General features: G+C 48.9%; 7 protein-coding genes across 7 annotated transcripts; 3 read left to right on the forward strand and 4 right to left on the reverse strand.

Annotated features, from left to right (window-relative positions):
• Positions 1 to 787: 787 nt before the first annotated feature.
• On the reverse strand, positions 788 to 3,379 carry F4807DRAFT_428191 (uncharacterized protein). The gene is made up of 2 exons (XM_047998245.1): positions 2,592 to 3,379; positions 788 to 2,424 (listed from the first exon to the last, which is right to left on the reverse strand). The coding sequence occupies exons 1-2, from the start codon at positions 2,803 to 2,805 to the stop codon at positions 1,352 to 1,354; spliced, it is 1,287 nt and encodes a 428-aa protein (XP_047853462.1). The 5' UTR covers positions 2,806 to 3,379; the 3' UTR covers positions 788 to 1,351.
• Positions 3,380 to 9,454, reverse strand: F4807DRAFT_428192 (SNF2 family domain-containing protein). The gene has a single exon (XM_047998246.1). The coding sequence runs from the start codon at positions 9,241 to 9,243 to the stop codon at positions 3,916 to 3,918; it is 5,328 nt and encodes a 1,775-aa protein (XP_047853463.1). The 5' UTR covers positions 9,244 to 9,454; the 3' UTR covers positions 3,380 to 3,915.
• A 452-nt stretch (positions 9,455 to 9,906) lies between these two features.
• On the forward strand, positions 9,907 to 10,555 carry F4807DRAFT_461066 (uncharacterized protein; the record flags this gene model as incomplete). The annotated part of the gene is made up of 3 exons (XM_048001630.1): positions 9,907 to 10,083; positions 10,139 to 10,450; positions 10,508 to 10,555. 3 exons carry the CDS (start codon positions 9,907 to 9,909, stop codon positions 10,553 to 10,555), a joined length of 537 nt encoding a protein of 178 aa, XP_047853464.1.
• A 405-nt stretch (positions 10,556 to 10,960) lies between these two features.
• Positions 10,961 to 13,843, forward strand: F4807DRAFT_104609 (uncharacterized protein). The gene is made up of 6 exons (XM_047992676.1): positions 10,961 to 11,461; positions 11,614 to 11,812; positions 11,871 to 11,926; positions 11,976 to 12,179; positions 12,249 to 12,911; positions 13,010 to 13,843. The coding sequence occupies exons 1-6, from the start codon at positions 11,365 to 11,367 to the stop codon at positions 13,585 to 13,587; spliced, it is 1,797 nt and encodes a 598-aa protein (XP_047853465.1). The 5' UTR covers positions 10,961 to 11,364; the 3' UTR covers positions 13,588 to 13,843.
• A 142-nt stretch (positions 13,844 to 13,985) lies between these two features.
• F4807DRAFT_428201 (uncharacterized protein) lies at positions 13,986 to 15,713 on the reverse strand (the record flags this gene model as incomplete). The annotated part of the gene is made up of 1 exon (XM_047998247.1): positions 13,986 to 15,713. A coding segment is annotated over exon 1 (947 nt), but the record flags the coding sequence as incomplete, so codon positions are not given.
• A 555-nt stretch (positions 15,714 to 16,268) lies between these two features.
• Positions 16,269 to 22,198, reverse strand: F4807DRAFT_461069 (ankyrin repeat-containing domain protein; the record flags this gene model as incomplete). Its single annotated transcript, XM_048001631.1, has 8 exons — positions 16,269 to 16,442; positions 16,513 to 17,621; positions 17,806 to 21,000; positions 21,056 to 21,200; positions 21,268 to 21,498; positions 21,556 to 21,602; positions 21,675 to 21,741; positions 21,803 to 22,198. 8 exons carry the CDS (start codon positions 22,196 to 22,198, stop codon positions 16,269 to 16,271), a joined length of 5,364 nt encoding a protein of 1,787 aa, XP_047853467.1.
• Positions 22,199 to 22,521: 323 nt separating this feature from the next.
• F4807DRAFT_104982 (uncharacterized protein) lies at positions 22,522 to 26,443 on the forward strand. The gene is made up of 4 exons (XM_047992680.1): positions 22,522 to 24,829; positions 24,922 to 24,968; positions 25,043 to 25,248; positions 25,309 to 26,443. The coding sequence occupies exons 1-4, from the start codon at positions 23,008 to 23,010 to the stop codon at positions 26,351 to 26,353; spliced, it is 3,120 nt and encodes a 1,039-aa protein (XP_047853468.1). The 5' UTR covers positions 22,522 to 23,007; the 3' UTR covers positions 26,354 to 26,443.
• Positions 26,444 to 27,070: the final 627 nt, after the last annotated feature.

A 27,070-nucleotide genomic window follows, 5' to 3' on the forward strand; every position in this document is an offset into this window, starting at 1 on the left:
CCCAGGGCTTAGTCCTGCGCACGACACAATCGAACGAGGCTTTTTTGACCTAACGCTTACCTATAAGGTGAAAGGGTTTTGGAGTTGAATTTGTGGGATTGTATGGCAGGGACAGGACAGCTGACTATATAAGAGGCCAATTCTGTATAATATTGACCTGACATGTTTAGTCTTGTCAAATACGAACATCTCCGCATATTCTTCTTCAGCGTCCTACATACGGTGGGCCGACGGTGATCGATCCTATTTCACGGGCTGATCATGCTGTACCTACCTACTCATCTGATCGTACCGGATCCAGATCCTCACACAGGTGCGCGAGCAAATCCTTTCACGACAGTTACTTACATGCATACATACCCACCTAGGTATATGGGTACCCAAGCTATGCAGAAGCCTTGGAACCAAGTTCGAATATTACCCAGATTTTATCGTGCAGACATGGCCTCGTCTTACCTTGGCTACTTCTTACATACTTACTATATAGGTAAGTAGGAAGCGTACTAGGTAGGTAAGCAAACCAATGGACCCGGCGCTTCGCGGGCCCATCCAAGTTTTCGCGTGGGCCGGGAACGGTACGGGACGCCCGGCATGCCGGCAGTACCCACTCCCTTGCATGTTTTGCATGCGTCGACCGGGTTCTTTGCGAGGTAGGGTCAGCGCTGTGTCGGTGCCTGACCTAGGTCTGGGGTCTTTGGGTTTGGGGGAGTGTATTTAGATATGTATGTCTTTCGATTTGACGGATCCACGGTTTAGGTATTTCGATGCGTTGTGGCGGAGGAGGAGGGGGGAAAGGGGCATGGGTTGAAGGTTGTGGGTTTTTGGCTTGTGATTGTGGGTTTTGATGCTTGATGCTTGATGCTTGGACTTAGTAATTGTTGAATCGCGTAGGGTTTACTGGCTATGGATTGTTACTTTTATAAGCGAGAAATCGGATACAACGACGATATTGTTGGGTGATATGTCTTCATTAGATGCTCCCAAGCCTAAATGAAGAGTTGAGAAAGGTCGAGATATGTATAGCGCAACAACGGAAACACACGAAATTTATGTGGGACTTAAGTAAATGCAGAATTTCTCGGGATGTTGACATGCTAATGTGGTTCAACCACCAAAATTTGAAGTTACGATGTTTTAGATTCTATGAGGACTTAGTTCAGCTAACCGACAGCCGAAGCCATCGCGCCCATGATGTCAAAAGCGACACCGAAAACAGACATAGTTCCTGTACTAGGGTTTATACATCGCCAACGCTATCGTGACTATGTAAGGTATGCACACATGTTGAAGTGAAGCATATACAATATCCAACTCTGCTTTAGCTAGCCAGCAGCAGACACACTCACCCAAGTTAGCCCTCCCACACATACTCCTGCGCAACACTAGCCCCGATCTGCCTCCTCAGCGCAAACCCATAATCGCCCGCATTCGGCGTCCGCAGCAACGTATGTATGTGAAACTTAGCTGGCTCCGAATTGGCCAGAAATACGCCGGAGTGGTGATCGAACTCGACGATGACGACGGGGCTCTGTATCCGATAGTAAAACGGGTCGTCGTCGGCGTACCCGCCGATCCAGCTGAAATACGTCTCGCCGAACCATTCCTCGCAATCCTCCAGCTTGAGCTCGCGCGACTTCTCCGGCAGATACAATAAATACTGTCCCAGTATCTTCCTCACAAGCTCCCTCTGCTCCGCGCCCAGCGAGGCCACGACGACGCCTTCGTAAGGCACGACGCGGTTATCCCTATACGCGCCGCACAGGTGTCTCTGGTCATCATGATTCCACCTCCCCTTCGGCATCTTCTCATCCTTCATCTTCACATACGTCCTCGCCTTCTCCCTCTCCCCCTCACCCAAACTCTGCATAAGCAACAACCCCAACCTCTCCTCCTCATGCAGAATCCTCGTCCCCTTCCACGGGCCCTCATCAATGCAATTCGGCTCCGCGCCCGTAAACCACGGGCTCACCACAATCTGCGTCTTATATAAGAAAACACTCAAACAAAGATGATGTCCGTAAAAACTAAACCCCCACGGCTTATCTACCGCCGGCGTCCCGAACAGCACGAAGTTATAACTATGCTCATTCATCACCCTCGGCGCGTTCACCAACTCGCCTAGAAAATGGTTAATCCGCATCGCGGCGAGCGCCTTGGCGTACCCCTCGGGACTCAGCGTCGCTTCGAGGAGCGCGAGGACGGAGGTCCGCAGCGGAGGGGTGAGGGACTCGAGGCGGATGCCCTTGTCGCTCAGCAGGAACTCCGGGTTCGACCACGTGCGCCACTCGGGCGAGTCGATGTGCAGCGTTGTCTTTGCGGCTTGCGCGGGGCTGAGCTGCGAGGTTATGGCGTGGGCGGCGGCGACGATGGAGGCGATGGGGATGCCTTCGTCGCGGATTGGGAAGAGGGAGGGGCGGACGGTGCCTGGGAAGGTTTAGTTGGGTGTTTGTTGTGGCGATGTTGAGGTCGTCACCCCTTAAGCGTTTTGCTATGAGAGTATCTTTACTGGGGTGATAGGCGACAGGGGAGCAGTGAGGGTGAGGGTGATGGTAAGGGTGAGTGAGTGAGCGTGTGAGTGAGTGAGTACATACCATCATTCGTCACGCCCTTGAACGGCTCCTCGAACAACTTCCGCCAGTGTACGTATAACCCATACAGCCACGGCGGCCTGTGATGCTCCAGCAACTCCTTAGCATGGCCGTACGCATCGTTCTTCGCGATAGCATGGAACCGCGGCGTGTCCAGGTCCGGGAGGAATTTCCGGAACTCGCCGTGCTGGGCGTCTTGCTTCTCCGTCGACGTCATTCTCGGCGATAATTCAGTTGCCAATACAGGTATATACAAGCTATCCTTTTCCAAAAAAATCTTAAAAAATCTTAAGAAATATTTCAAAGTACAACAGCCGATGAGCTTAGCTAACAAATGCCAAGTCCTAGCTCTCACTCAGCCAAGAATTTTTCAGGTTATAGTGAATCCTCCCCAGATCCACCAGTTCATCTATCTCGAACCGGCCTCATATAAAAGCGATCGTAATTAATTTGACCCGAGAACGCGGTAAGACATTCCCAAAGATCGCGACTCCTGAAACCGAGACTGTCCGTTGTATGGAAAGTAGTACGTATGGAAATCGAACAGCTCGAACGATTCCCCCCTGGTGGATCCCGACGCGAATCCCCCCAGCGCGGGGAAATGTATCGGCTCTTACCTAGGTAGATGCGGAGAGCGGTAGCGCTCTGCCGGCGTCACTTATTTCCATGAGGCTGTTACTAGACGTTAACAACATACCTCTTAGGTATGTGAGTATATCATACCCACTTGGGTGGATTAGACATATTCGCATAAGCAACGCAAATTGAAAACAGCCGTACAAGCAAGTTGTGTGTGTAAAAAAGTGGCGAATCCCGCCCCGAGCGGTCATCTCTCGTCTTTTCGTCGTTGAGTTATCTAGTAACCACCAGATACATACTATCTGTATTTGTGGTTCTGTTTCCTACACGTACAAGAGGGTTTCTAGCTTTCGTTGCTCTCTTCGATTTTTATTTCCATAAAACGCAGCAACACCTTGACTCCGAATCGTGGCACTCGGGCGTCATTCCTAACGAATCGATGCAAAAAAAGAATTTCCTTCGATACGCCGTCTTTCATCCCTAAAGTTCACCGCTCGCAAGAACACCAGATATGCAATGCAAACCCCCTCTTTATTTCCATCCCCAATATTCGTCATCGACTTTTTTATAGGTTCTTATGTACTCTCGTAATGCTCTTAGGTACCAGGTAGGCATAAACAGCAGTCTTATCTCTAGCCGGCATCAAACCTCGTAATTGCAAATGGTGGGCGAAATATACAGCTAGAACGCCTTAACCAAAGGTTTGAGCAGAGCGAAGCGAACGGTTTCGAAGATCATGCGTACGTTACTAGCGTTTTCGAGTATCCTTCCCCTTCTTGCTCTTGCCCTTCTTCTTGTCCTTTGGTAATTCCAAAGCCGTGCCCTCAAGCTGCTTGCGCATAGTAGCAAGCATGTAGTCATCGATGGTCTGTATCTTTTCGCCCCATGCATTGTTCTCGATCTCCTCAAGTGCGTGATCCACGTCTGCCGACTCGGAGAATAGCCCAAGGTTTGATCTCCCAACGCCTGGTGCGAGTGAACCATCTCGCGTGACCGGTGTACCTACTCTTGCGCTAGAGGTCCCAGATGCGCTTGCGGTCGCCGGTTTCTCGGCGAAGTCGGCTTCATCTTCTTGTATTTCTTTCTCAGCAACATGAGCGGCGTCAACGTCCTCGCGGTCTTCGGCCTGCTCAAGGACTCGGCCGACAGCTCGCTGGTCGCTATTCTCCACACCACCGAGGACACGATCCATGGCATCACCGACTACATCACCTTCATCTGGAGTGGCGCCAATAACGTCACGTACAGAAAGCTTATTGAAGTAGTCGGTTGTGAAGCCACCTTCTTGGATTACGACATCGTCTAGCATTTGTTTTTGACTTGCTTTGCGTAGGATGTTTGCTTCGATGGTGTGTTCGCTCACGAGTCGGTATATGTGGACATCTCTCGTCTGGCCAATCCGATGACATCTATCCTGGCATTGCTTGTCCATTGCGGGGTTCCAGTCCTGGTCGTAGAAGATGACAGTGTCAGCTCCAGTCAGGTTAATACCAAGACCACCCGATCGTGTAGACAATATGAAGCATAAAATCCTGGTGTCGTGATTGAAGCGGTCTGTGAGAATTTGCCGTTGCTCTACCTTCGTCGCACCGTCGAGTCGTAGGTATTTATGCCCGTGAATGTTGAGGAACTGTTCGAGAATGTCGAGCACTTTCGTCATCTGCGTGAAGATCAAGGCACGATGACCACCAGACTGCAACTTTCGTAGTAGACGATCAAGGGCTTGGAGTTTACCACAGTCATATTGGAGAAGTCTTTTATCCGGGAATTGAATGCTGAGTCGCATGCGAGCTTCATGCCACGGGTCGATCGGAGCCTCTTTCTGCATGAATGGGGCATAACGTACTGGAGCCGCCAATCGCAGATTCGTCTCGTCAAAAGCCTCAACGCCTCTCGTGCCAAGGACAATTTGGTCAAAATCTCGAGTGACAACCGCCGGCGTGACACATGCGAACTTAGCGATAGTAGTCTTCATCGACGCAGCACGTTGGTCGAGCGTCGGGACCATTGACCGTAACACCGGCGAATCTTCTTCAAACCAACTCATGATCTTCTGTGGAACCTTAGGACGAGCTTTATGTGGCCTGTCATTTACACCAAGTGTTAGAAAGTCCGTGAGTTGTTTGCCGTAAATTGGGCGTTGTTGTCTTCTGATGGCATTAACATAGACACAATGCCGCAACTCCTCAAAGCGATCCCATCGTTTCGCGCTTTCCAACCACACGAGAACAGATTCCACAGTTGAAAGGTCTAAATTGACTCGGGCGTTTTGAGCTCTGATTTCCTGAGCTGCGCGGCGTTCTATTAGTTGACGATGGGCGTTTAATTCAGAAACTCGCTCGCACACTGTTTTAGACTGGTTCTCGTGTCGTGTCGGAATGAAGTTGAGGAAATCTAAGCTGACAACACTCATAGGTTTCTCAGCAAGTAGCTTCCCCCGGATCATATCTTCAGTTGCAACATAGTTGGACAAGACGGATCTGCGTTGTCGAAAAGACGTCATAATTGGACGTTCGACAAAAAGATCGGGGTGATTGCAGACCTTGCGCAATTGCATGAGACAGTTGATGACCGATATATAATTACCGGAGGACAACGCTTCTCGAGTGTCCGTACGAGCTAAAAATCCATCATATAGCTCACGTTGTCGACGCGACAGTCGGCAAAATTCGACGTGTTCATATTTGGCTGGCATTTGTTTCTCAACATCTGCTTTTAATCGTCGCAGGAGATATGGCCTAAGCACCTTGTGCAATTTGGCAATGATCGCACGAGCCTCATCGTCCATCTGTTCCCGACCACTCTCCAATATCTGGGACTCAGGTTTGTGAAACCAATCTTGGAATTCTGCTAGATCTGCGAACCCGCCGACACCATTTTCAGATGGCATCAAGAAGAACAGCAGTGACCATAATTCGGTCAAGTTGTTTTGTAACGGCGTGCCGGTAAGTAATAGTCGCGCTCGCGTATTGAAGGTGAGTAGCGTTTGCCAGCGCTTCGACTTGAAGTTTTTGATGTTATGAGCTTCATCCAGGATCATGTAATGCCATTGCCTGCGCTTGAAAACCTGTTGATCTTGCAAGACGATCTGATACGATGTGATACACACGTTCCACATATCATCTGTCTTCCAGCCTTGACGTTTGCGTTTTCGTTCATCAATACTCCCATAGTACGACAATACTTTGAATCCAGGACACCACTTCTTGAATTCCATTTCCCAATTCAGCATTACGCTGGTTGGGACGATGACTAGATGCGGCCCCCATACTTCGTGATGACAAGCTAGATGGGCCAATAAGGCAATTGTTTGGATGGTTTTGCCAAGACCCATCTCGTCCGCGAGAATGCCGTTTGTCTGGTTTCTATATAAACCAGCAAGCCAATCTAAGCCATAATGTTGGTATTCTCGTAGCGTTCCTCGAAGTAAAAAGGGAACTTCCGTCCTTGGCACTTGGTACTGAGGTGAATTAGACCTGCTCGCACCAGACTTAATAAGAGAGGTGGTGTCTACCTCGGAGGGCTTGGTATCAGATGTCCGGGGTGTGTGACTTCGATCACGGCTAGGAGTGTTCGTGATTGCTTCCGTATCCGGACTTGTCTGTGGCTGGTCTGTTGGCACAATTGCGATCTCAACGCTTGGCATTGCTGGAGCTGTTTGCTCGACCCCACCGATTGACGTGTTCGCCTTGACGTCCTTCTTAACATGTTCAACGGCTTCAATGATTTCCATTTCGACATCTTGAGCTTGTAGAGGTTCTGGAACTGGAGCGGGGACCTCAGGGTTATTAGCTTCATAAGGGTTCCCCGGTGCGGTCGTTACAGTTACGGTGTTAGGCGGGTGCGTGGGCGCATGATTTTGGTTAGATGTGGATGATGGGGAAAGACCTTTATTTCCGTTCACTAGAGGTTGTTTATCTTGTAAATCTGTTGCCTCTGCCAATGTGCTCTTTTCAACATCCCTCTCGGCTATAGCCTCATCGAGGATGGGCGCCCCATCAACAGACGTAGCATCCGGGATTTCTGTCATCTCAGTATCGCGTTGAGGTGATGACGGTTCATCAGCGACTGCCTCTTGCTGCATTTTCTTCAGCTCGGATTTGCCGAAGAAGAGACCTAGTAGCCCGGAAGGCTCCTCTTCGTCTTCGGAATTTTCGTCCTGGTCCTCAGATTGGCCCTCGTCCTCGTCGCTTTCCATATTCTCATCACTTGATCCTAAGTCGTCATCCATGTCGATGGACTCGTCGGTGGTTTCGCCTTGGTCGTCTAACCCTGCTGCGGGTTGATCACCGTCAAGACTAGTCGTTGGTTCGTCTACCGGGAGATCTGGAATGTTTGCATATTTCTTCCTCAACTGTTCTTGTGTAAGGCCTTCGTCTGAAATATCTGATTTTGCATCGTCGTCGTCGTCAGACGAAGACATGTTATCCTCGTTCTCGTCTTCGTCGGAGCCTTGGTCTAAAGAGACGTCCTCGATAGAAGCTAAGTCGTCGTCTTCGTCGTCGGCTTCTTCGTCCGAGTCCTCTAGCTCTTCGTCTTCATCAGATACAAGCTCTGAATCGAAATGGGCACGGCGGGCCTGCAACTTGAGCTCTGACATATTTACGGCCTCATTCAAAGCGGCTTTTACACGCTTTTGTTCAGCGGCCTCCCACTCTTCTAGACGGCGGCGATTAACTTCGGTCTTGACATTCTCCCACGTTCCGCCAACGGCCTTGATAACAGACTTATAACGACTTATCCACGCGGCTCTAGCCTCGGCTTCGATTTGCTCGGCCGTCTTGGGTTGGCGACGTATCCACTCGTCCCGACAGGCTTCAGCCAATCGTTTTGCCGTAGCCTTGTGTCTTTGGTGTTCCATCAGCATTAACCTCCGGAAATTTGCCATCTGTTTGACAAGATGATCCATATGTGCCCATTGTCGCGGGGGCTCCTCGGCGGGTTCTGGGACAAATAGCGTAGAACGTTCCTCGCTCAGCAATCCACCGGGTTCGACTTCGGCCTCGATTCGCATGATAACACTCGCATCTCTCTCGGCGGCCTCTTCCGTATATGGCTCGCCTTCGTCGATAAGGTCAAGCCAGCCGCCATCTTTGACATCTACGGTTGGCGCACGTTCGACAAACTCGCGGAAATCAGACGAGATTTTGGGACGTGCAATAGTTTGTCCCGGAAAGACATTGACTTGGGCAGGATGGACGGTGGGGATGGTAGGGGCCTTTAGACGTAATCGAATTTTGGTAGGGCGCAGGTTGAGGCTATCATCAGTAGGATGCTTAGACTCGCGAGAGGGGGTATCGACGGTGTCTCGAAGGGACCCAGAATTACGTCTAATTCTGGTAGAGCGTCTGGGCGGGGTTATCTGGGCTGTAGGTGTAGGTGAGGCTCGTCGAGTTTTCGAAGAAGACTTAGAGCCCTGAGTCAGGCCGTTAGTAGTGCCGTTAGCTAAAGATTTCCGCGTATTCGGCTTGGTCGTAGGTGTGGAAGTCTTCGAGGGAGCTCCCTTCCCTGTCGACGCGTGCTTTTGTGACCCATTTACGTGGCTGCTAGGTGCAGATCGTTTGTCTTTGGCGGGAGTCTGAGGTTGAAGGTTATGGAGAGCGCCTCTGGTAACTCTCCTGTTACCCAGAGGTTGCAACTCCAAAGGTATCTGATTTGTGCGTCCGGATCTGCGTTTGCCATTTTCAGTAAAAGATGTGGGCCCTTCTGCCTCTATTTTCTTCCAAGGAGGGGATTCTGGCTTGGGTTTACGGGATGCGCTATTGGGTGTTGCATCGCGGACACGGCGCCGTTTAGCAGGTCTCTCATCAATACCGCCATCGCCGTTTTTTACGGGGGGTTCAATAATAGGTTCTTCCGCGTTGTTTCCATTTGTGTCAGGCTTCGTTGGAGACAATTGGGATACGGGGGGATTCTCCTGCTCGGATTTAATCTCTGATTGGGATGTTGCATCTAAGGATGGATCAGGAATATCTGGAATTTGTTGTTGTGATGTTTGGTCGTTTGTTTCGTTTAAATCGGAGGGATTTGCGGTGTCGTGTGAAGGCGCAGACTCGAGCGACGCGGTAGCCGTCATAGCTGTCCAGGGGTGTTAAGAGAAGAAAAAGACGCGGGTCTCGGTGAAATGGACATTTGGGGTGATGAAAAGTATGTCGACGAATAGAGAATTATTGGTAGATTATCATGACGAAGTTTGAGCATGCACACGGCTTTGAAAGGACAATTATGATGGATTCTTGTCGAGAATTGCCATTTCATCAGCAGTTTGATGATGATTCAAAAATTTCGTCGGGTCTCCGCCTCGTCTTAGACAGGAATAGCAAGCTTGGTCCGAGTGCCCCCCCTGTACTCCCCCAACATGAGGGCAGGAGCGAAGTACGGTGGTCAGTGCATTCACTAGGCACCCTTGTTGTGAGTTGGATCCCCCATTTTCTAGCTTTACGTAATCATAATGAGGTCAGTCTCGCCAATCTCACTAAGGTGCGTAACACAAGGCCTTAGGTTGTAACGAATTGCCTTAAAATTCAGGCTAATAAAATTACTAAGCCTTTATCGTCAATGGTCAACTGTCAGTCATCCTAGCCCTCCCATTGAAGTCAATGAGGTAAATGGTGCATGCACCTTAACAACACAACTCCGACAGCGTCGAGATAGGGTCTAACTGAAGGGCCTACAGTATGTTCTAATTGATTCCAAAGCTCCTCTTAGGATTTATACATGACTGACATAGGCTCTCCAGATGCTTCCCCAACGAATCGCGAGAGCTTCGGCTCTCCGATCAGCATCGCTAGTAGCGCGAAGGCTACCTATCGTTCAACAACGCACATTTCTTCCGCGATCATACACCGACCCCGCCGTCCTCGAAGAGAAGTATCCCGAGAATCCAACTCTCACAGAAGCGGAAGACCCGGGCCAGGTCAGTGGGCTACTGACGATTCTTTGCCAATGTGCCGACAGACTAACCGATGCAGAACGGCGGCTACATCAATCCCCCGGCAATCAAGAGACAGTTCCGCGATCCGCACGGTGACTGGTGGGACAAGCAGGAGAGGCGCAACTTCGGCGAGCCTGTTCATGAGGACAATGATCTTCTAGGCATCTTTTCTCCCTACGAATACACCTGGATCTCGCCAGGTAAAGGATTATTGCAGGTTGGCGCATTCATTGCTACCGTCGTAGGAGTATGTTGGGTTGTTGGACGATTATATCCCGACAAGCAGTCTTTCCCCCGGGAGTTTGAGGGTGGCTTAGATCGTGAATTGGGTGGCGCCGGTGCACTGAGAGTAAGTTAGATTGGAGCGAGCTATTTAACACATCCGCAATATTGACAATACTTTTAGGCAAGAGCTCCTGGCGACCCAGAGCCATACCAAGTTGAGGAAGAATAAAAGATCTTGTACATACACACGGGCATCTTTATCCCAAATACACAGACTACGACCTAGATCACGAGTATCGGTTGATCTTGTAGGTCTAATGGAAAGAGTTACTATCATGTAGCCAATAGCTCAACTTGTCTCATTTGTCTACTTAAGACTACATCATTCTCCAGCAGCTCACATTTCCAACATTGAGATCATCCTCTTTCTCGCCTTCTAATCAGGGTGTAGCAAGATATTACAAGGTTATGCACATCACCTATGGAGAGAATGTAGGTGGAAGGAACAGCTCAGTTTATCCTAGTGGAGGCGGCTTTCAAAAAGTCAACCTTGAAGCTTTAGAGAGCACTAAAGCACAGTGACATACTAAAGTTTGCAAAGGTTTCTCTCTTGAACCAATAAGTTACATTACCTCGAGATACGTATTACCGTTGTGCTCCCCAGATGAAAGTTTAAGGTCCACTCCAGCCAATGGAATAGGCATGAGCAGTTTAAAGAGTTACGTACCTTCACTATAGTATTAGTCGTGGTCCTGATGAGTACGGGAAGTTACAGTTATGCTTCTCATTACGTTATAGGAAGGCTAAGGTCAACAGCATATGAATTCAATATTCTTCACATGGAACTAAACAAACCTGTCCCCTCAATCTTCACTCCCTCCCAATATCCAACCACTACAACTTGCATCAACATCATATTCCTTGAGAAGATCACTTTGACAGGAATTGGCTCCACCCCAAGCTTGTTCGTTGTATCAACCTGTTATTCTTTTTGAGCTTTCCCTACTTCTCTGTTTAATATCATCACTGCTAGTGAAGATGCGTTTTGAGGACTGGGATGTCTTATTATTCCCCAGGGATTCCAAGGTCCCATTGAAAGAGTTCAGGACTAACTGTCACGTTGTTCATGATAATGGTAAGTAGCGTTCTCCTCACAATGTCCGTCCAGCTCTTCTAGATCTAGGGACAGACTTGATCCTTACCAATATCTTGATATTTTGATATATTGCCCTCCGTTAGGCTTTTGTCCGACCAATGTCCGATCAAAGGCTAACCCGTCTTATTCAGAGTTTGCCTTCACTCATGGATCTTACGGCCTGCCGACTATGACTTGTTTTATGCCAGGATTATCCCCAGGTACTCCGTTCAACATCTCGCTTCACTCCTGGAAGACACCCGATATCAGTCAATTCACTAGAAACTACAGCAAGCATACCGAATTAGTCAAGTTCGAGGCACGGGTCTTGATTGATGGCCGTTTGGTTGCGTATGTTTTCATTTGGGTATCTCAAATCTAAGCCGGCTCTAACTGGCACGTCTCTCAGTTCATCCTCATTTAACCGAGCCGGACCATGGCCTCAGCTAATCAACCATAGCTTCGGTGAGTCTTCCATACCTATTAAGAGGGGTTTAGAATCTGACAATAGTAGAGTTCACCAAGAACGGAGATCTCGAGACGCTTAGGTTCCCTCAGTTTCGTAGCGAAGTGCTGCGGCAAAGCTACTGGAGCCCCGCGGATGAAATCGGACGGATCAGAATCGTCATCAGCGAAGGCTTTCCGAGGGATTCGTTGACAGTTCCCATCGAACGAGTCAAGAATATCGTTGCATTCTCATTCCAACATGCACCACTTGGTAGAGACCCGACTGCCTCCCCTTACGATCTATTACGATACCCGAGACTAACAAAAAATTGCATTATAGATATTCTCGAGTCTTCTGCGATTGCTTGGCCAAACCCTAGCATGTGGCGCCGTACTCCGTTCAATCCTACGATGCCTGTTCCGGCACGGCACCACGAAGATGGTCCGGATGCCCACCTCCACTCCCCTCGTCGTCGAGCAACGAGCTATATGAAAAACTCATCCTGTTCGTCCACGTACAATACGTGTCCTCCGGGTTTCACACAGGAAAACTTGCTTGGCTCTATGCCAAATACCGAGGCACTGTTGCAGCGCAACGGGGCTGGGGCCAGCTCGAACTGGGCAGACCCCTTTAGTTCGCAGAAGTCCGAAACAACTGCTTGCTTTGACTGGTCGAACACCAACTTCGGACCCATCGGATATAATCAGAGTACTGACAGTAACAAGTCTAGTTACAACTCTGTTGCCAGCCGCAGAGCCAGGGGTGCGATCAAAGGGTCACGCTCCGATATTAGCATGTCTGATTACGGTTTGGGTGATCCCAGCAATACCACCCAAGGCCTGGCAGATAATCAGTTCATACATCTGTCGGCGACCCATCTAGGAGATATAGATTCCAGCGCCCATGATCCTAAAGCACCGACTAACACGCCAACGACGATGGCTGGGTCGAACTTCATTGACGACCTCAATCTTGAAGCGAGTAAAATTGGTACGCCCGGAAGTATGCTCCCCTACTCTACTTCAGTATTCTCATCATCTGTCAAAAAGTTTGACATGACACAGATAGTATGGTTAATACTAACCGGTGTTTGGCTATAGGCACGTCAATGAACGAGTTCTTCAATTCGAGCAACGCAAATTTCTCTTCCGAGCTCGCTACATCTCTTACGCACTCGTTGCTAAACCAACCACATCCGCTTCCAGTTCAGGCCGGAAGCATTGCCCCACCAGCCCCTGAAGTTAAGTCGCGTAAAGAAAATCGCCTTCAAGATTCTCCAAGTGAAGATGCACCAGTCATCAGCCACGTCGACATGCGCAAGGTGTCGCAATCGTCATTTAGTAACCTTTGCAAGGACAGTCGAGACACCAGTACGACCAATTCACCTCCTAGCCAGGGCGCTTTCTCGGGGGTTTTCTCTCGTCGATCTACTTCGGCCGGAGACTTTGGTAGTGACCTTACTAATGTTGCCAACGTCTTCACGGCATCGAATGTGGACTCACATACGGTTAGTGACGCAAACCCAGATATATGTCTGATACGGCCTGAGAAGGGTATCAAACGCAGTCGCCATTTCACGCCTGGTAGTGGAAGAGTGATTGACGATGATATTGACATACTAAGCAACAGCCCTCGGGTTCCAGTGGAGCTTGATGACGCCTTTGCCGAGCAGATCTAACCAATGCGACAAAATGTCGCAGAGTAGTAAACTCTAATAGTAGCTTATTTACTCTTTGCGGGATCATTGAATATTCATCGGATTATTGGACGTATCGGAATGGAGGGCTATGTGGCATCCCTTTTATAGATTAGTATCGGAACGGGTATATCAACCTCTCATTCGGAAAGAGCACGTCGCCGGCTTCCTGCGTCTGAGACGTAATCCAGGGTGTGGTTTGTCATACTAACAGCATCCTGCTATTGGTTTGCGGAATATTCTTGGCCTGACCAAATGGGTTTGTACCATAATTCGTATAAGGGCTCTAATGTCTTCTGGGGGAAACCGAATCGAGGTTGGACTGTGGTTGGGGGAGTATAGATAGGTTATGTCGACTTCACTAGTACATAGCACAGAGACCAATGCAAGAAAATAGTAGTTTCTAAATCAGTTTCTATATCTGGCATCGCTGTTTGGAATTCGAACACCCGTCAACTCCTATCCCGGAAGGGCTGGTCAGTCATAAATCACGTTACTCATTAGAATCACCTCCGTCCTTTTTCTCACTAAAATCTTCCTCCCTCCCACTCCGAATAGAACACTCCTCGCTCAACACCACCTCCGCCAGCCGATCCACCGGATACTTATCCGTCGTCGGCCGCGCCGCGGGGTCAAAGCACACCGCATCATCCAACGGCACACTGCCCATAACCCTTCTCACCCGCTCCCCCGCGTCCGCGAGCACAGATACGTGGGCCCGCACATTCACCTCAGCCAAGAACAACCCCTCGTCGTCTCCCGCCCGCCGCTCCAGCAGCACGGCCACGCGCAGGTGCCGCGGCACCCCGCTCCGCTGCGTCCCGTTCTCGCGCAGCGTGAACCGCGCCGCGTTGGGCTTGCCCGCCGACCTCCCGACGAACGACGGCGTGCCCTCGACCGTCATGCTGTCCCCGCGCTCCACGTTTTCGCTCAGCGCGTACGCGTACTTGGCGCCTGCGCTGGCGATCGGGTCCGTCCCTGCTGAGATGGAGGCTTCGATGTTGTGGGTGCTGGAGCGCGTGAAGTTACTCTGCAGGAGGGACTTGTGGCCGTGCGGGGCGAGGGCCCGGATGGCGGGGTCGTAGCGCGATAGGGCGGCGCGCTGGTCGCGATGGCGGGAGATGGAGTTGGGGCGTTTGTGGGTGCCGTAGGCGCGGAATACGATTTCGATTTGCACTTCGCGGTACCGCCGCGACGGCTTCTGGCCTAGGGCTGCGAACTCGAAGATGGCGAGGGTGCAGGGGGTGCTGTCTAGGTCGGAGGAAGGCGGGGAGGAGCGCCCGTGGACGACGTCTGCTAGGCGCCCGAGCACGCGGAGGGTGGATTTTCGGTCGTACCCTGTTACGTATTCGCGCTGGATCTCGCCCGGCTCGTTTTGCAGCCGGTAGTGCGCCGCGTCGTCGTTGGCGTCGACGAGGAGGATTTCGAAGGCGTCTTCTTCCATTTCCAACCCCCTTTCTTACTAGGTGTGTGTCTTGGGATGTGGGTGTTTCTACTAGGTACGAATTAATGGTCTAGATACTACGGGCAGGACTAACTCGTTTTTTCCCGCGAGTCTACCAAGATTTGATTTAGAAATCTGCCGTAGATATTTCTTGTCTTGCCTTCGCGATTTACTAGACTCCAATTAAGAAGAATATTTCGAGATCGTCTTGTTCGGTAACCCAGGCATATGAGGTCATTCAGCCGCATATGTCGTCCTATAAATAGACCGCCTACGTGGTGGCTAGATACCTACGCCCTCGTCAAGGGCTAACTGCCTCCTCAGCTAGGTACCTACCTAGGTACTAACACACCTAGACAATGCTAGAGAAGAATTAGGATTCATCGCCGAGACCCATTAAACTAATCCAGGCAGGTAACAGGGGCGTCAGGTAGGCTGCTGTAGCTAGAATCGTAAAAGGGTAAGTCGACACGAGATCACATGCGGGTGTGTAGCTATCTCCATTGTGGCTGTTGTTATAGCTCGGGAATATCGCGCATGGTGTCTGTATGACCGCCGTCCCGGCCATACCTAACTTGTGAGCGTAAATGTTAGTCATTAAGCTGTCGTCACCTCCCTAGCCATTATTTGGATTGGTGAACTTTCTCATTTCTCGGCCCCCAACTTGGTGTTGGAAGGATTTAGAGGGTGGACTCCCGCCTCCCGCCTCAATAGCTTAGTTTAAGTCAATGACTAAGCCGATTCCTAAGCACCGTCGACCAATCAGAAAGCTTATCACCCCCCCTTTCCCCGGACCACGTACTAAAAGCACCGTACAAGATACTCGAGGTAAGAAAGCGCTTTGAAATGGCCGCGTAATTAATGATTACTGAGATATAAGATATATTAATTTACCTTGGACTCTTCCGGAAACTGCTAAATATTAGGTCGTAGGTACATAGTACCTGCGTAGGTAGGTATGTGCTAAATCTTGAGGGTCTCTTTTCATTACAGAGCCAGTATAAGGGGTCGTATGAACGTTACTCTTCGTTAGGATAAGTCATTATAAAAAATCTACCTCGTAAGTTCATCTAGCCTTAGACACGCCCGTTTATTGAGATAGTAACTGCTATGTACTTAGGATATAGGAAAATTTACCAAGGGCTCATTGGCAGCTTTTCTTGTTGACCTCTATCTACTTAGCATACTGCAGATATCACAACTCCTCGCCGCCTAACTATCACGTATCTTCCTTCTCAGATCCGCTAATCGGGGGTGTTCCTATATCATGCGATTCCTGATCGAACCTCAGAAACACATGGTCGGGGTGAGTCTCCTCGACGTGCCAGTAGCACTTGAAGCAGAACCAGTACTTGGGGCACGTACCGCAACGGTACCCCGTCCCGTATATTTGCTAAACATATCGTAGTTAGCATTGACTTCGACTTTTACCTCAATGAGTAAGCACTATCCAGTGGACTTACGCAAAAGCACGAGTCACAATAATCCTCAGTAACCTTATCTGCCGCCTGGGAAGGTATATTGTCGTCATCGCTCCCGTCGTCTTCTTCCGGTAGATGCTCGATCTGAGCTGGTTGATCATGGTATATAGCGACGCGCAAAGGCGTCCACCTATCATGTGTCCTCGGCTGCTTGTTTGCCCCGTGGTCGATTAAGTATTCTGTGATCGCCCCATTGATTTGCCGACACGCCCAATGAAGCGGCGTCCAGCCGTCGCGATCGGGGACGTCGATTAATTCGGGATATTCGGTCACAAGTTTCTCCAGTAATTCCATTGACCCACTCGTAGCAGTGTGATGAAGGGCATTACGTCCTTGCTTATCGGTGCTCTTAGCCGTGGACTTTTCCGTTATTAGCATTTCAAACCGCGACGGCTGATATGATCTGCGTGCTGCTGCGAGGTGGAGAGGTAGTCGCCCTAAGTCGTCTGGGATGTCTAGAGAGACCCCGGGATAACTTAGTATCTTGTGTACGATATCATCGTCTCCAGTCTCGCAAGTTGCGTTTAGAACCGTACCATAGGTACCGCTCGAGATGGTAGGATCAGCGCCATGAGCTATCAATAAGTCTATCATCCGGCCTAAGATACTTGTAACGCCCCAATCCAGCGCGATGTGGAGGGGCGTATTGCGATAATCGTCAACCTTGTTGACATCGACAGGCGTGAATTTGTTATCTAAAAGGATTTCCACAACATCTATGTTATCGTATGCAATGGCAATACCAAGGGCGGAACCGTGTTTATGGTCAAACCTGGGGTTAATAGCGTTCGGATCCGCGCCATACTCGAGTAAAAGCTGTACAGTATCGACTTTTGGGCCATACGCGGCTACAGCAAGTGCCTCGTTGATTTCTACAGCAAAAGCTTCTTCGCTGATTCGGGGCTTTAGATATTCTAGGTAAACCTTCACCGCGCCGACTTTGAATCCGTAAGCAAGACCGCCGAGGAAGGATAGCCCGCTTTTGAAGGTGAAAGCCGGGGGCGTTTGATAAGACTCGGGTATGACCTTCTCTGCTCCACGCTCCAGGAGAAGGCGGAAACAGTCCTCATCAACATCTGCTGCGCGTATTACTAGAACATCAGAATTAGTGCATGGCCCCATAGAATGTTTTAGGGCCAATCTAATGTTAGGGAATCTAATAAAACCCCTTGAGTAACCATTACTACCTCCTAGTAATGCATGCATCCTCTCGTGCAGCATTGAAAAGAGGCTTAGATGCTCGTGAGGAGGAAGAGACTGCTGAAATATACTCACAAGCTCTCTTGCCAGATCCTGCTTCCACCTCCGTATCTGCACCGGCGTCTAAGAGCAACTTCAGACACTCAAGTTCGCCTCTCCTTGCTGCATCTATGGTCGCGGTAAACTTATCATTATCCTGAAGGTTGATGTCTGGTATCCGGGCGAGTAAAATCTGAGTTACTCTCGAATTTGAATTGAAGCAGGAGAACTGTAAGGGTGTATTTCCAAAAGCGTCTTGGTGGTTGATATCAGCTCCGGCATCGAGCAGAGCGGTTACTATCTCGTGATAACCGTACCGTGCCGCGTAGATCAATGCCCGTGATATGCTGCTCTTAGAACTATGTGGAATCATTTGCCTTATTCCGCGAAGTAAACCCCACGTAGCAGCCACTGATATAGGGGGCATTTTATCTCTGTCCAGCTGGTCAGCAACTGCGTTTCTCTCAAGCAATAGCTCGATCGCCTTTGAAGCACCCCAAGCACAAGCATCGTGTAAGGGTTGTCTGCCGTCCTTGCGAGAATAGTCAACCTTGGCGCCATTGTCTAACAAACAACGGACCATGTCCGCGTTGTTCAGCATCGCAACTCTGCATAAAGCAGTGTGACCATCGCTCTCGATAACATCTACATCCGCCCCAAGGTCAATCAAAGATTCCACCAAGTCTACGTTGCCAGCCACAGCCGCATAATTCAGAGCAGCCTTCATCTTCTTCCCGGCACGCGCACTGATGATTCTTGACATGTCCTCAGCGTTTTGAGTGCCGCTCTCTTTATAACGCGGCCATCGATCCTTGAGAGCTTGAATTATCATAGTAGCTACCCTCTTATGCCGTTGAATCCTGGAAAATCTTGCCGCATTATGTAGCGGCGATAATCTCAGTACATCTAATTTGATAGTTGCTCTGTGCTTGATTAACAACTCGCTGATAGAAGGGAACCCGCGTGCACTTGCAACGTGCAATGCAGTTCTCTCACTCGCAGAAGTCAGGTCAACTTTTGCACCTGCATTGAGTAGTAATCGTACAATATTGATGAAACCAAATTCGCAGGCGAGTAGAAGCGGAGTGGCGTTGTCGTCCGTATAATGCTCTATGCCCTTTGAATTGACGTTGGCGCCAGAGTCTAGGAGTAGTTGGACCATATCCCCATTACCAGTCGCTATAGCGCTAGACAAGATTTCCAGGATATCCAGTTTAAACCAGAACCCCTTCTGGGTAATTTCTAAGTATTCGAAGAGTGCTTTTGCGATATGCTCCAAATTCAAGCCAACTGCGTATCTTAACGCCTTGGATGCCAGCTCTCCCACTTCGCCGACCTTCTTGAGGAAATTGATGAGAAGAGAACGGTCGTTGTTTACAACAAGCGAAACGAGTATGTCGGATAAGTTCGCGCGTATGGCATTTTCCTCAAGTTGAAAAAGCCTCTCTATTTCGTGAGGGTAACATGCAATTATGTCTGATATAGACAGTGGCGGAAAATTAGAAGCAATCCAGTTACGCGCAACTCCAGTCGCTGCGGAATCAGGAGGATACATGATGTCGATGTACTTATTACTTGGCTCCCGGTCGATTAATTGCATCGTCAGGCTTAATGATTCGGACTCGCTCATATTGAGCTCTTCTTTCGCAGAAAGTGGCATGAATTCCTTGGGAGCACAGAAGTCTTGGTTGAATCGACACAAACTGTGATACCGTAGGGCGATTATCTCTTTCAAACGATCTGGGTTGGTCAACCAAGCCTTAGGAAGCTCGCTCGCGGTGGTATCATTGGCAGACAAGTAATGGTCATACCAATATTGAGCAGCATACAGAGCAAATCCGAAGTGTCGACCCTCCACAGCACCACGACTCGCAACATAGTTCTCTCGAACATTTCCAGGGGCGGCCCTAGCACGGCGCATCCATTCAACCGTTGATTTTAGCGACTTTGAGATGGTATCAACAGGTTGGTCTAGGAGAAGAGAGAGATAGTTGTAGCTAGTAGTCGTGAATTCTAAGTGAAAATCCTTGATATGGTACCAAGCATCATGTGGGCTTCGCTGAAGAAATGACTTCAGGTTGTCGTGGGTTAGGAAGATACCCTCCGACGAGATGCGTATGATTCCTGGAAGAAGTTCTTGGATATATTCCCCAATCCTACCATTGATATTCTCTCGTAGTTGTTCGAAATTTTTGCATTCTTTCGCGACTATGGCAACTGCAAGCTCATCCAGTGACAAATTTCTACAGGAAAAGGACAAGAATCCCATAATTTTGCGAACCCAAGCGTGGTAGTGCTTCGGAACGCGGTCCAGGATTGCGCGAAATGCCATATCCATCGAAGGGAATGAATCCGTAAGATCAGCTAAAACCTCCGGGATCGGTGGGTTAACGCTTTGCAAGGCATCCATGAAGAACCCTAATACTTTCTGGCTTGAGGGATAGGTGCGAAATAGCCGCAAGGCTTTCCCCTTAAAGCTCGGGGCTAATGACCTCATCTTCATGATTGAATCTAGTCGCGCTGTAACATCCTTTTCGATGGACGATATTATGGTACCGTGATCTAGTCTAGCTTTAGAAAGCGATTTAGACGAGGGTAAGTCGATGTTAAAAGCCGAGTCATTTACGATGATGACCTTCCAGGAGATCTCATCTAACTCATCAAAATACTGCAATCGTTTTATTATCCTGAGGATAAGTTCGTATTGATCAGAACCGCCAGTGGTGTGAATGAGCCAGAAACCTTGGATATGAGACGTATGGGTAAATACGAGTCTTAAACATTCCCAGAGGGTTCGGATCTTCAACTCAGTATTTCGGACACGTAAAGCGTACGTCAGCCGCTCATTGATCACTCTAAGCCAACTAGACAGCTTCGGGCGTTGCCTGAGTAGCTGGATAAGACAGGATGATAACAGCCCGGTTTCGGTTAAGGAAGAGGGCTGGGCAGCAGTGATGAGGGTGCATGCAATGACGGAGCCAGGATATGGTGGTAAAGCTTGGCGAATCTCGTCACGGAAGCAAGACAGGAAATCTCTTCCGTCGACTTCAACGCCAAGTTCTAACAGAATGGCCTGCGGTCGCCCATTACGGACGAAGTCTCCCAACTCTACCGAATGAACGATAGAATTCGCAAGATTATGAAGGCTTTCCGAGATTTGAAAGCTCGTTTCCATTCCGTCAGATTCCAAAGATAGCCATTCAACGAATTGACGGAAATCTTCATCCAAATCTAAACTCAAGTAAGCAACTACGACGAACCAAGGCTTCTAGAATTCAAAGCTTACATATTGGAGCATTGCAGACTCGGTCAACGATGAAGTCTTCTCCAGCAGTCTCAGAGATGAAACAATGAAGCTCATAATGCGTTGCGTTGACTCCGATGTTCGTAACATTGAATCCTTGAAGCTCTGTGCAGGACTTGTGGACGGTCTAGTTGACTTTATTAGTGATCATGATAACACACAATGGCAACCGTGCAAAAGGGGTTGCGACTTACCAAAACTTCGGGACTAGACTCGGGCATATCTTGGAAATAATTGATAATATTAAAATGGTCCAAAATGCCGTTAAAGTCTAGCCGGAGCCGCTCAATATAACGTGACAATTGGTGTATGCGGTCCGGAAACCACGGTCCTCGTAATCCTCGGTAGGTGTCTTCGACGATTCTCAATATCGTCTCCTCCCAACTAGACACCTCAGAAGCGTGATGGGGGGTCCCAAAAAAGAACTAGTTATGATGATTAATATACCAATATAAATATAGGGGTCTCCGAGACCTGCTTACCAAAAGCGAGGTCTGTTCGAATATTGGTCGATACTTAACGTCTGTCGCTGCCCGTAATAAAGCCTAAGAGCAGTGGTTAGGGTCAGTTTAGACCTGCTAGAATATCGGAATGGTCATACATGCCTTTTTAACGAAGATTCCGCTGAGATCAGATGCCGTGAATATGATAGAGATCTCAGATAAGGTCTAATAATATATACCGTTAGCGAATTGAGTCCTGGCAATTGTCTTCATGAAAGAGACGCACGACATCGACAATTCCTGCGCTGACATGAACAAATGCCAATAATTCTTCTACTATATCATCCAAATTCTCCACTGACCCCTTTTCGCCCAGGAATCTTCTCGGCTGCAGCGGAAAAGTATATATTTTCGCAACCCTCTCCAAGCTGCTGTTGGTTTGCAAGACAGGGAATTCTGTACTAAGACTTGGGAGACATATCATTATAATAGTGCGCTGTTCACGGGAACGCGAAGGCGGATGTGTCTCTTCTGAACCCTCACTTTCCGCCTGGGAATTTGTCTCGTCTTCGGCGTCGCTTTGTTGGTCAACTTCCTCTTCCACGACATCCTGTTCCTCGTTTGAGTCTACCTCAGCTTCATTTTTGAGAGAGGACCCAGTTTCGCTACTTGAATCTGCCATTGCTACACTGATTCTTACGAAGAATCGGCCAGATTAGTAGTATAACGTTAGAAAAAAGTGTCCATGGAGGCTTCTGATGGCCAATAACGGGATTTCTCCAATTTTCTTGGACTGAGAGAATGAGCGCTTGATCTGAGGCTGAAATAGGTATAAGTAGCAAGAGGCAATTCAGCAGCTAGAAAAAAAACCTTAAGTTCAAGTTCTCGGGGAAAGATTACCTTTGAGATCTGCCACGGCATCGAAAAGGGAGTTGATAAAACTAAACCCGAGATTATCTCGAGATAATAGTGACTGGGCAGAAGTCAGTAATCAAGTTGCCTTAAGGCCCTAATTCATGTACAGTATACCGACGCGCCCCAAACTATCGCAGTAATCAGCCAACCATGGGACTTACGTAAGAGTGGGCGACCACCTTTTGGCCCCCAACTTTGTCACAGGGAGTTGGGTCAGCTCAGGTCTCGGAGACCTGCTCGATCCGTAGTAGTCAGCTGCTAATCAGAGCACATCCTCGTCTACATTACTTCTTTGGCCCTATAACCCCTGTCTGGTACACTACCTAATGCATAATTAGTCAGGTAGTGTCAGCGGGAGGCTAAGTTTATCACAGCACGGAATAGGGAAGAGGATTGTGTACAGACGGAATAGGTGGGATGAGTAATTTCAGCCGCCTCTTCCCTTTCAAGTTCATCCCCCGAGGAGATTCAGTCAAGTATTTTCGCAACTTTTCCTTCTCAATATCGACATAATTGCGATGTAAGAGGATAGGTTGAACCGCCGGTTAATTAAGACACCAAACGACTTGCAGAGCCATGGACAGCGAAGACGCGCACAATCGGACCGCGCCTGAAGACTTCACTGTGGTAGAGAACCCAGACAGACCAATGACTGCTGGGGAAAGAATTTTTATTCCTTATTCTGGAACCGAACTAGACGAAACAAATGGCATAGAGGGTGATGATGACGAGGACGAAACCGAGAGTGATGAGGGTGAAGACGACGATGATGACGATGAGCTTGACGACGGCGAGCCGGATTTCGTCGTGGGCGGGTCAAATACTATCGATATTAGGACCGAACGCACCAAGCTCCTTACGGATGTCAGTAAGGAGGCTAGGTTTGACGACCCAGAAACCCTTGAAAGGTATCGTGCTCGAGTGCGCTTATGCCTTAAGGATGACAAGAATGCTGAAGAGCCGACGTTGCTCCATTACATTGTACTCAGTATCCTAATCTTCCACGAGAGTCACGAGGCAATGAACTTCATCGTGAAACTAACACTGGAGGAATCACCGGGTGATCTAGCTTGTCAGACCAAAGGACCACTCGAGACTCCATTACACGTAGCGATTAAGCGGAAAGAGGAGAAACTCGCACAGCTAATGTGTGAATCTGCCCCCACTATAGCCGAAAAGGCCATATCGCTTCAGAATGAGAATGGCGAGACCTGTCTGCATCTTGCCATCAAAGAAAATCTGGACATAGTCCCGTATCTGATTAAGAAGGCTCACGTCGTAACATTCCGCCAACAGCGAAGCCAGAAATTACGAGAAGGTGCCGGGAATACCCCTTTGCATGACGCAGTCCATTATTCTCGTTATATCGCAGAGGCTGCGACGTGCCCGCCAGAGAAAATCCCAAAATGTCGACGATGTCGTGAGGCCGAGAAGAAGCTAGAGAGCAGTAGCATCCAACTAAGGAAAATCGTTGAAGCCCTCGTCGAAAGAGACGCAGAGAATCTTGCTACTCTGAATGCACTTGGACAGTCTCCTTATGTCTACTATTTAACAACGCGCCAGGAAGTCAGGGCAACTCTCGATCTAGCCAAACAAAAGTCCACTGGTGCAAGCCAAGAACGGTCGCCGAAGAACCCTAAAGTCGAAAAAGATAAAACAACGGTCTCCAGCAAACCTGAGAAACCGAAAGCAAATGTTAGATCAGCATCCAATGGGTCAGGCGAGGAGGGGAAACGGTTGAAGAATCCCAAGTCCGAAAACCCTAAGTCCGAAAGTCCGGATCCCTCACAAAGCAAAGCACGTCCCCTCAAGCCAGGCCCTAAGATTTCCAAGTCTCATCAGCGTCTGCCTAGGTCTGATAAGCTAGCAGAAAAGACCAAAGTCGAAGAATATCTTCGAGAGATGGCGTTTGCTCAGGGGAACTTCGAGAAGGCCTGCAAATGTCTCTTTGGAAACCGGAGCGCTGACTCAAAAGTTCGGACAGTCTTCCGGCCTCAGCTTCGTCTCTCAGAGCATACCCCGGAAGACCACGAATTTCTCGAGTTTGGTAAGATGCTTGCCTATGTCGAGCTCGACATACGGCCAAGACCATTCATACAAGGAACCGGCTCGGTAATTGAGGATGAACTAGAGGGCTTTGATACTTGGGAAGAGGATTCGAAAGCTCTTTGCGCTACGTTTCAATGGTTAAGAAAGAAAAACGTGAAGCAAATAGTCAAACTGGTGGTAAAAGATAATCCAGATCGAAACTGCAGCGATGAGACTATAGAGTCATGTCTTGATGGATTCGATGTTCGTTATCTCGATTGGAATAAAGCAGATATGTGCGTCGACACTATCCGTAAAAAGGCGCCTAATGTGGTGCATTTATGGCTTCACTCTAGTGGAAGTAATGCGGGTAAGTGGCCCTCATCATGACGATCTCGAGGAATTGTTCGTGATAAAATAAAGATGGACAGAAGAAGTCGCTAACTTTTGGATTGTTTTGAGTTCTTTGGTCGTGGTCGGATAGCAATGGCCTTAGAAGCTTACCTAAGGTAACACAACTACCCCCAACCCCTCCCCCTTACCCCTATTTCTCGTATTGCTAGAGCTAACCTTTGATTCCAAGTTAAATCAAGTTTACCTGAATGCAAGAAAAGGTTTAGAGAGTTACAAACGAAATGAAGAAAACGTACGAACTTTCAAAGAGCGCCTAAGACAGCCAATAAATAGCTTGGAATCGTCCAAGATCAAGGTTATAGAATCCATTGAGAAGCCTCCGAAAGCACGGCCCCATCTTCGCCTTGAAAATAGTTTCGATGCCAGGTCACAAGAGTACGTCCATATATCTATCCCGATAAGTATAATAGAGAAACTAAAATTAAGCCCTTACAGTCGTCACCAGTGGATGAATAATATCAGAGATTTTGCAGCAGAGCTTAGGACAGAGCTCGGGGTTAATTACACGCAACGTAAGCCGAAGGTTGCTATCATTGATGATGGGGTCAACCCGGAGAGCGAGTTCCTAGGCCAGAGAATCGCACATGGCTGGCCTCCCGATGAGCCCAAATCTAGTTCTGAACCGTTTTACGCGTCCACGAAAGGGCACGGAACGCAGATGGCTAAGCTCATCTGCCACGCCTGTCCGTTCGCCCAGCTTTACGTTGCCAAACTTGACGGCTGGAAAGATCCAGATCTGCCACACCCGCAATTCACAGCTAAGGACGCGGCCGAGGCGGTCAAGTGGGCGATTCGCGAGAACGTGGATATAATCAGCATGTCGTGGAACATTGAGCGAAACCGTTCCAACGAGGCGGACATCGATGCTCTAGCATCTCAGATCAAGGTAGCGGCGAACCGTAATATTATAATGTACTGCGCGGCACAGGACAAGGGCCAGCTAGGCAATTCCGAAGTCGAGGTATATCCCGCGGGATCAGACACAACGAAATTGAGGATCGTGGGTGCCGCCGACCCAACCGGTCACCCGCTTAACATTGTTGATACGGATAAAGTGCATTATCTATTCCCCGGTGAAGTTGTACTCGAGAACGATGGGAAGACGATTACTGGAAGTTCGGCGGCGACGGCTCTCGCGGCCGGGACCGCCGCCATGATCTTGTTCTGCTATGAATTGGGTTACGGGAAGATGGAAACCATTGCTAAACCGGCACGAATGGGACAACTATTCAATAGCTTGAAGACGACGACCAAATTTGTGGACGTTGAGCCTATCCTAAAGCCAGGTAATACTCCGCAATTTGTCGTCAAGGAGTGTACGGCGAGAGTTAAGGAAATCAGGGATGAAGAGAACCAAGCCATTCGTACAGGTTCAGATCAACGCAATTCTGGTGTCGTGGATGTAAATGGGTCGACCGCATCCTTTACAGCCCCTATTCGGAGGACGACTGGGCCATTAGTTACTCCAGTAGGACGTTAGTTACCTAGGTTAAGGACGTCTTCAATGTCTGCAACTCTCGGCATATGGAGCAGATACACTTAATACACAAACAATGTCTTACTACAATATAATCAAGCTAACTACTTCAACTTACTTTGTTATGCTGGACTCTCATATTCGATGGTCAAAATTAGGCCCGATAGAGATAGCCGCATCTGGAATATGACTGATTCCTCGACGATTGCATGAATCCAGAACCGTAATATCTGCGATAACAACTCCCTTCCATCATGATACACCTTCTAAACCCGGTGGGCGAGTTATTGTACAGTCTTAACTTTCAAGATACGATTCGGACTGCAAACGGGGTGTTGATCTACACCTGCACACACGAGATTTGGGTTGACACAGTACCCTCAGACTCACGAGACAGCTTGGCGCCCAAACCCAAGGTCTTCGCCCATAATATCCAATGCCATCAAATCTCAGTTAGCCATACTGCGAATTTGTCGGAATGCCATTCTGAAACGCATCTTAGTCTGATACCGAAGATCCGGTTCTTGGCTAAGTCTACTTGACGCTATTTACATCTACCATGAGCCGAGTATCGCCGCTTCGTCGGGTGTTCGTCCCGTCTCAACTAGGATCAGTGTATGATCTACAACGAATGCGACGAAGCACCGCGCGAGACTCTCACCTTAATCTGGGGTGCTCATCTCAACCTAAACCCGGCGTACGATCTTATTGCATATATAA

This window comes from Annulohypoxylon truncatum (genome assembly GCF_022578515.1).
Source record: "Annulohypoxylon truncatum strain CBS 140777 unplaced genomic scaffold F4807scaffold_19, whole genome shotgun sequence".
Lineage (NCBI taxonomy): Eukaryota > Fungi > Ascomycota > Sordariomycetes > Xylariales > Hypoxylaceae > Annulohypoxylon > Annulohypoxylon truncatum.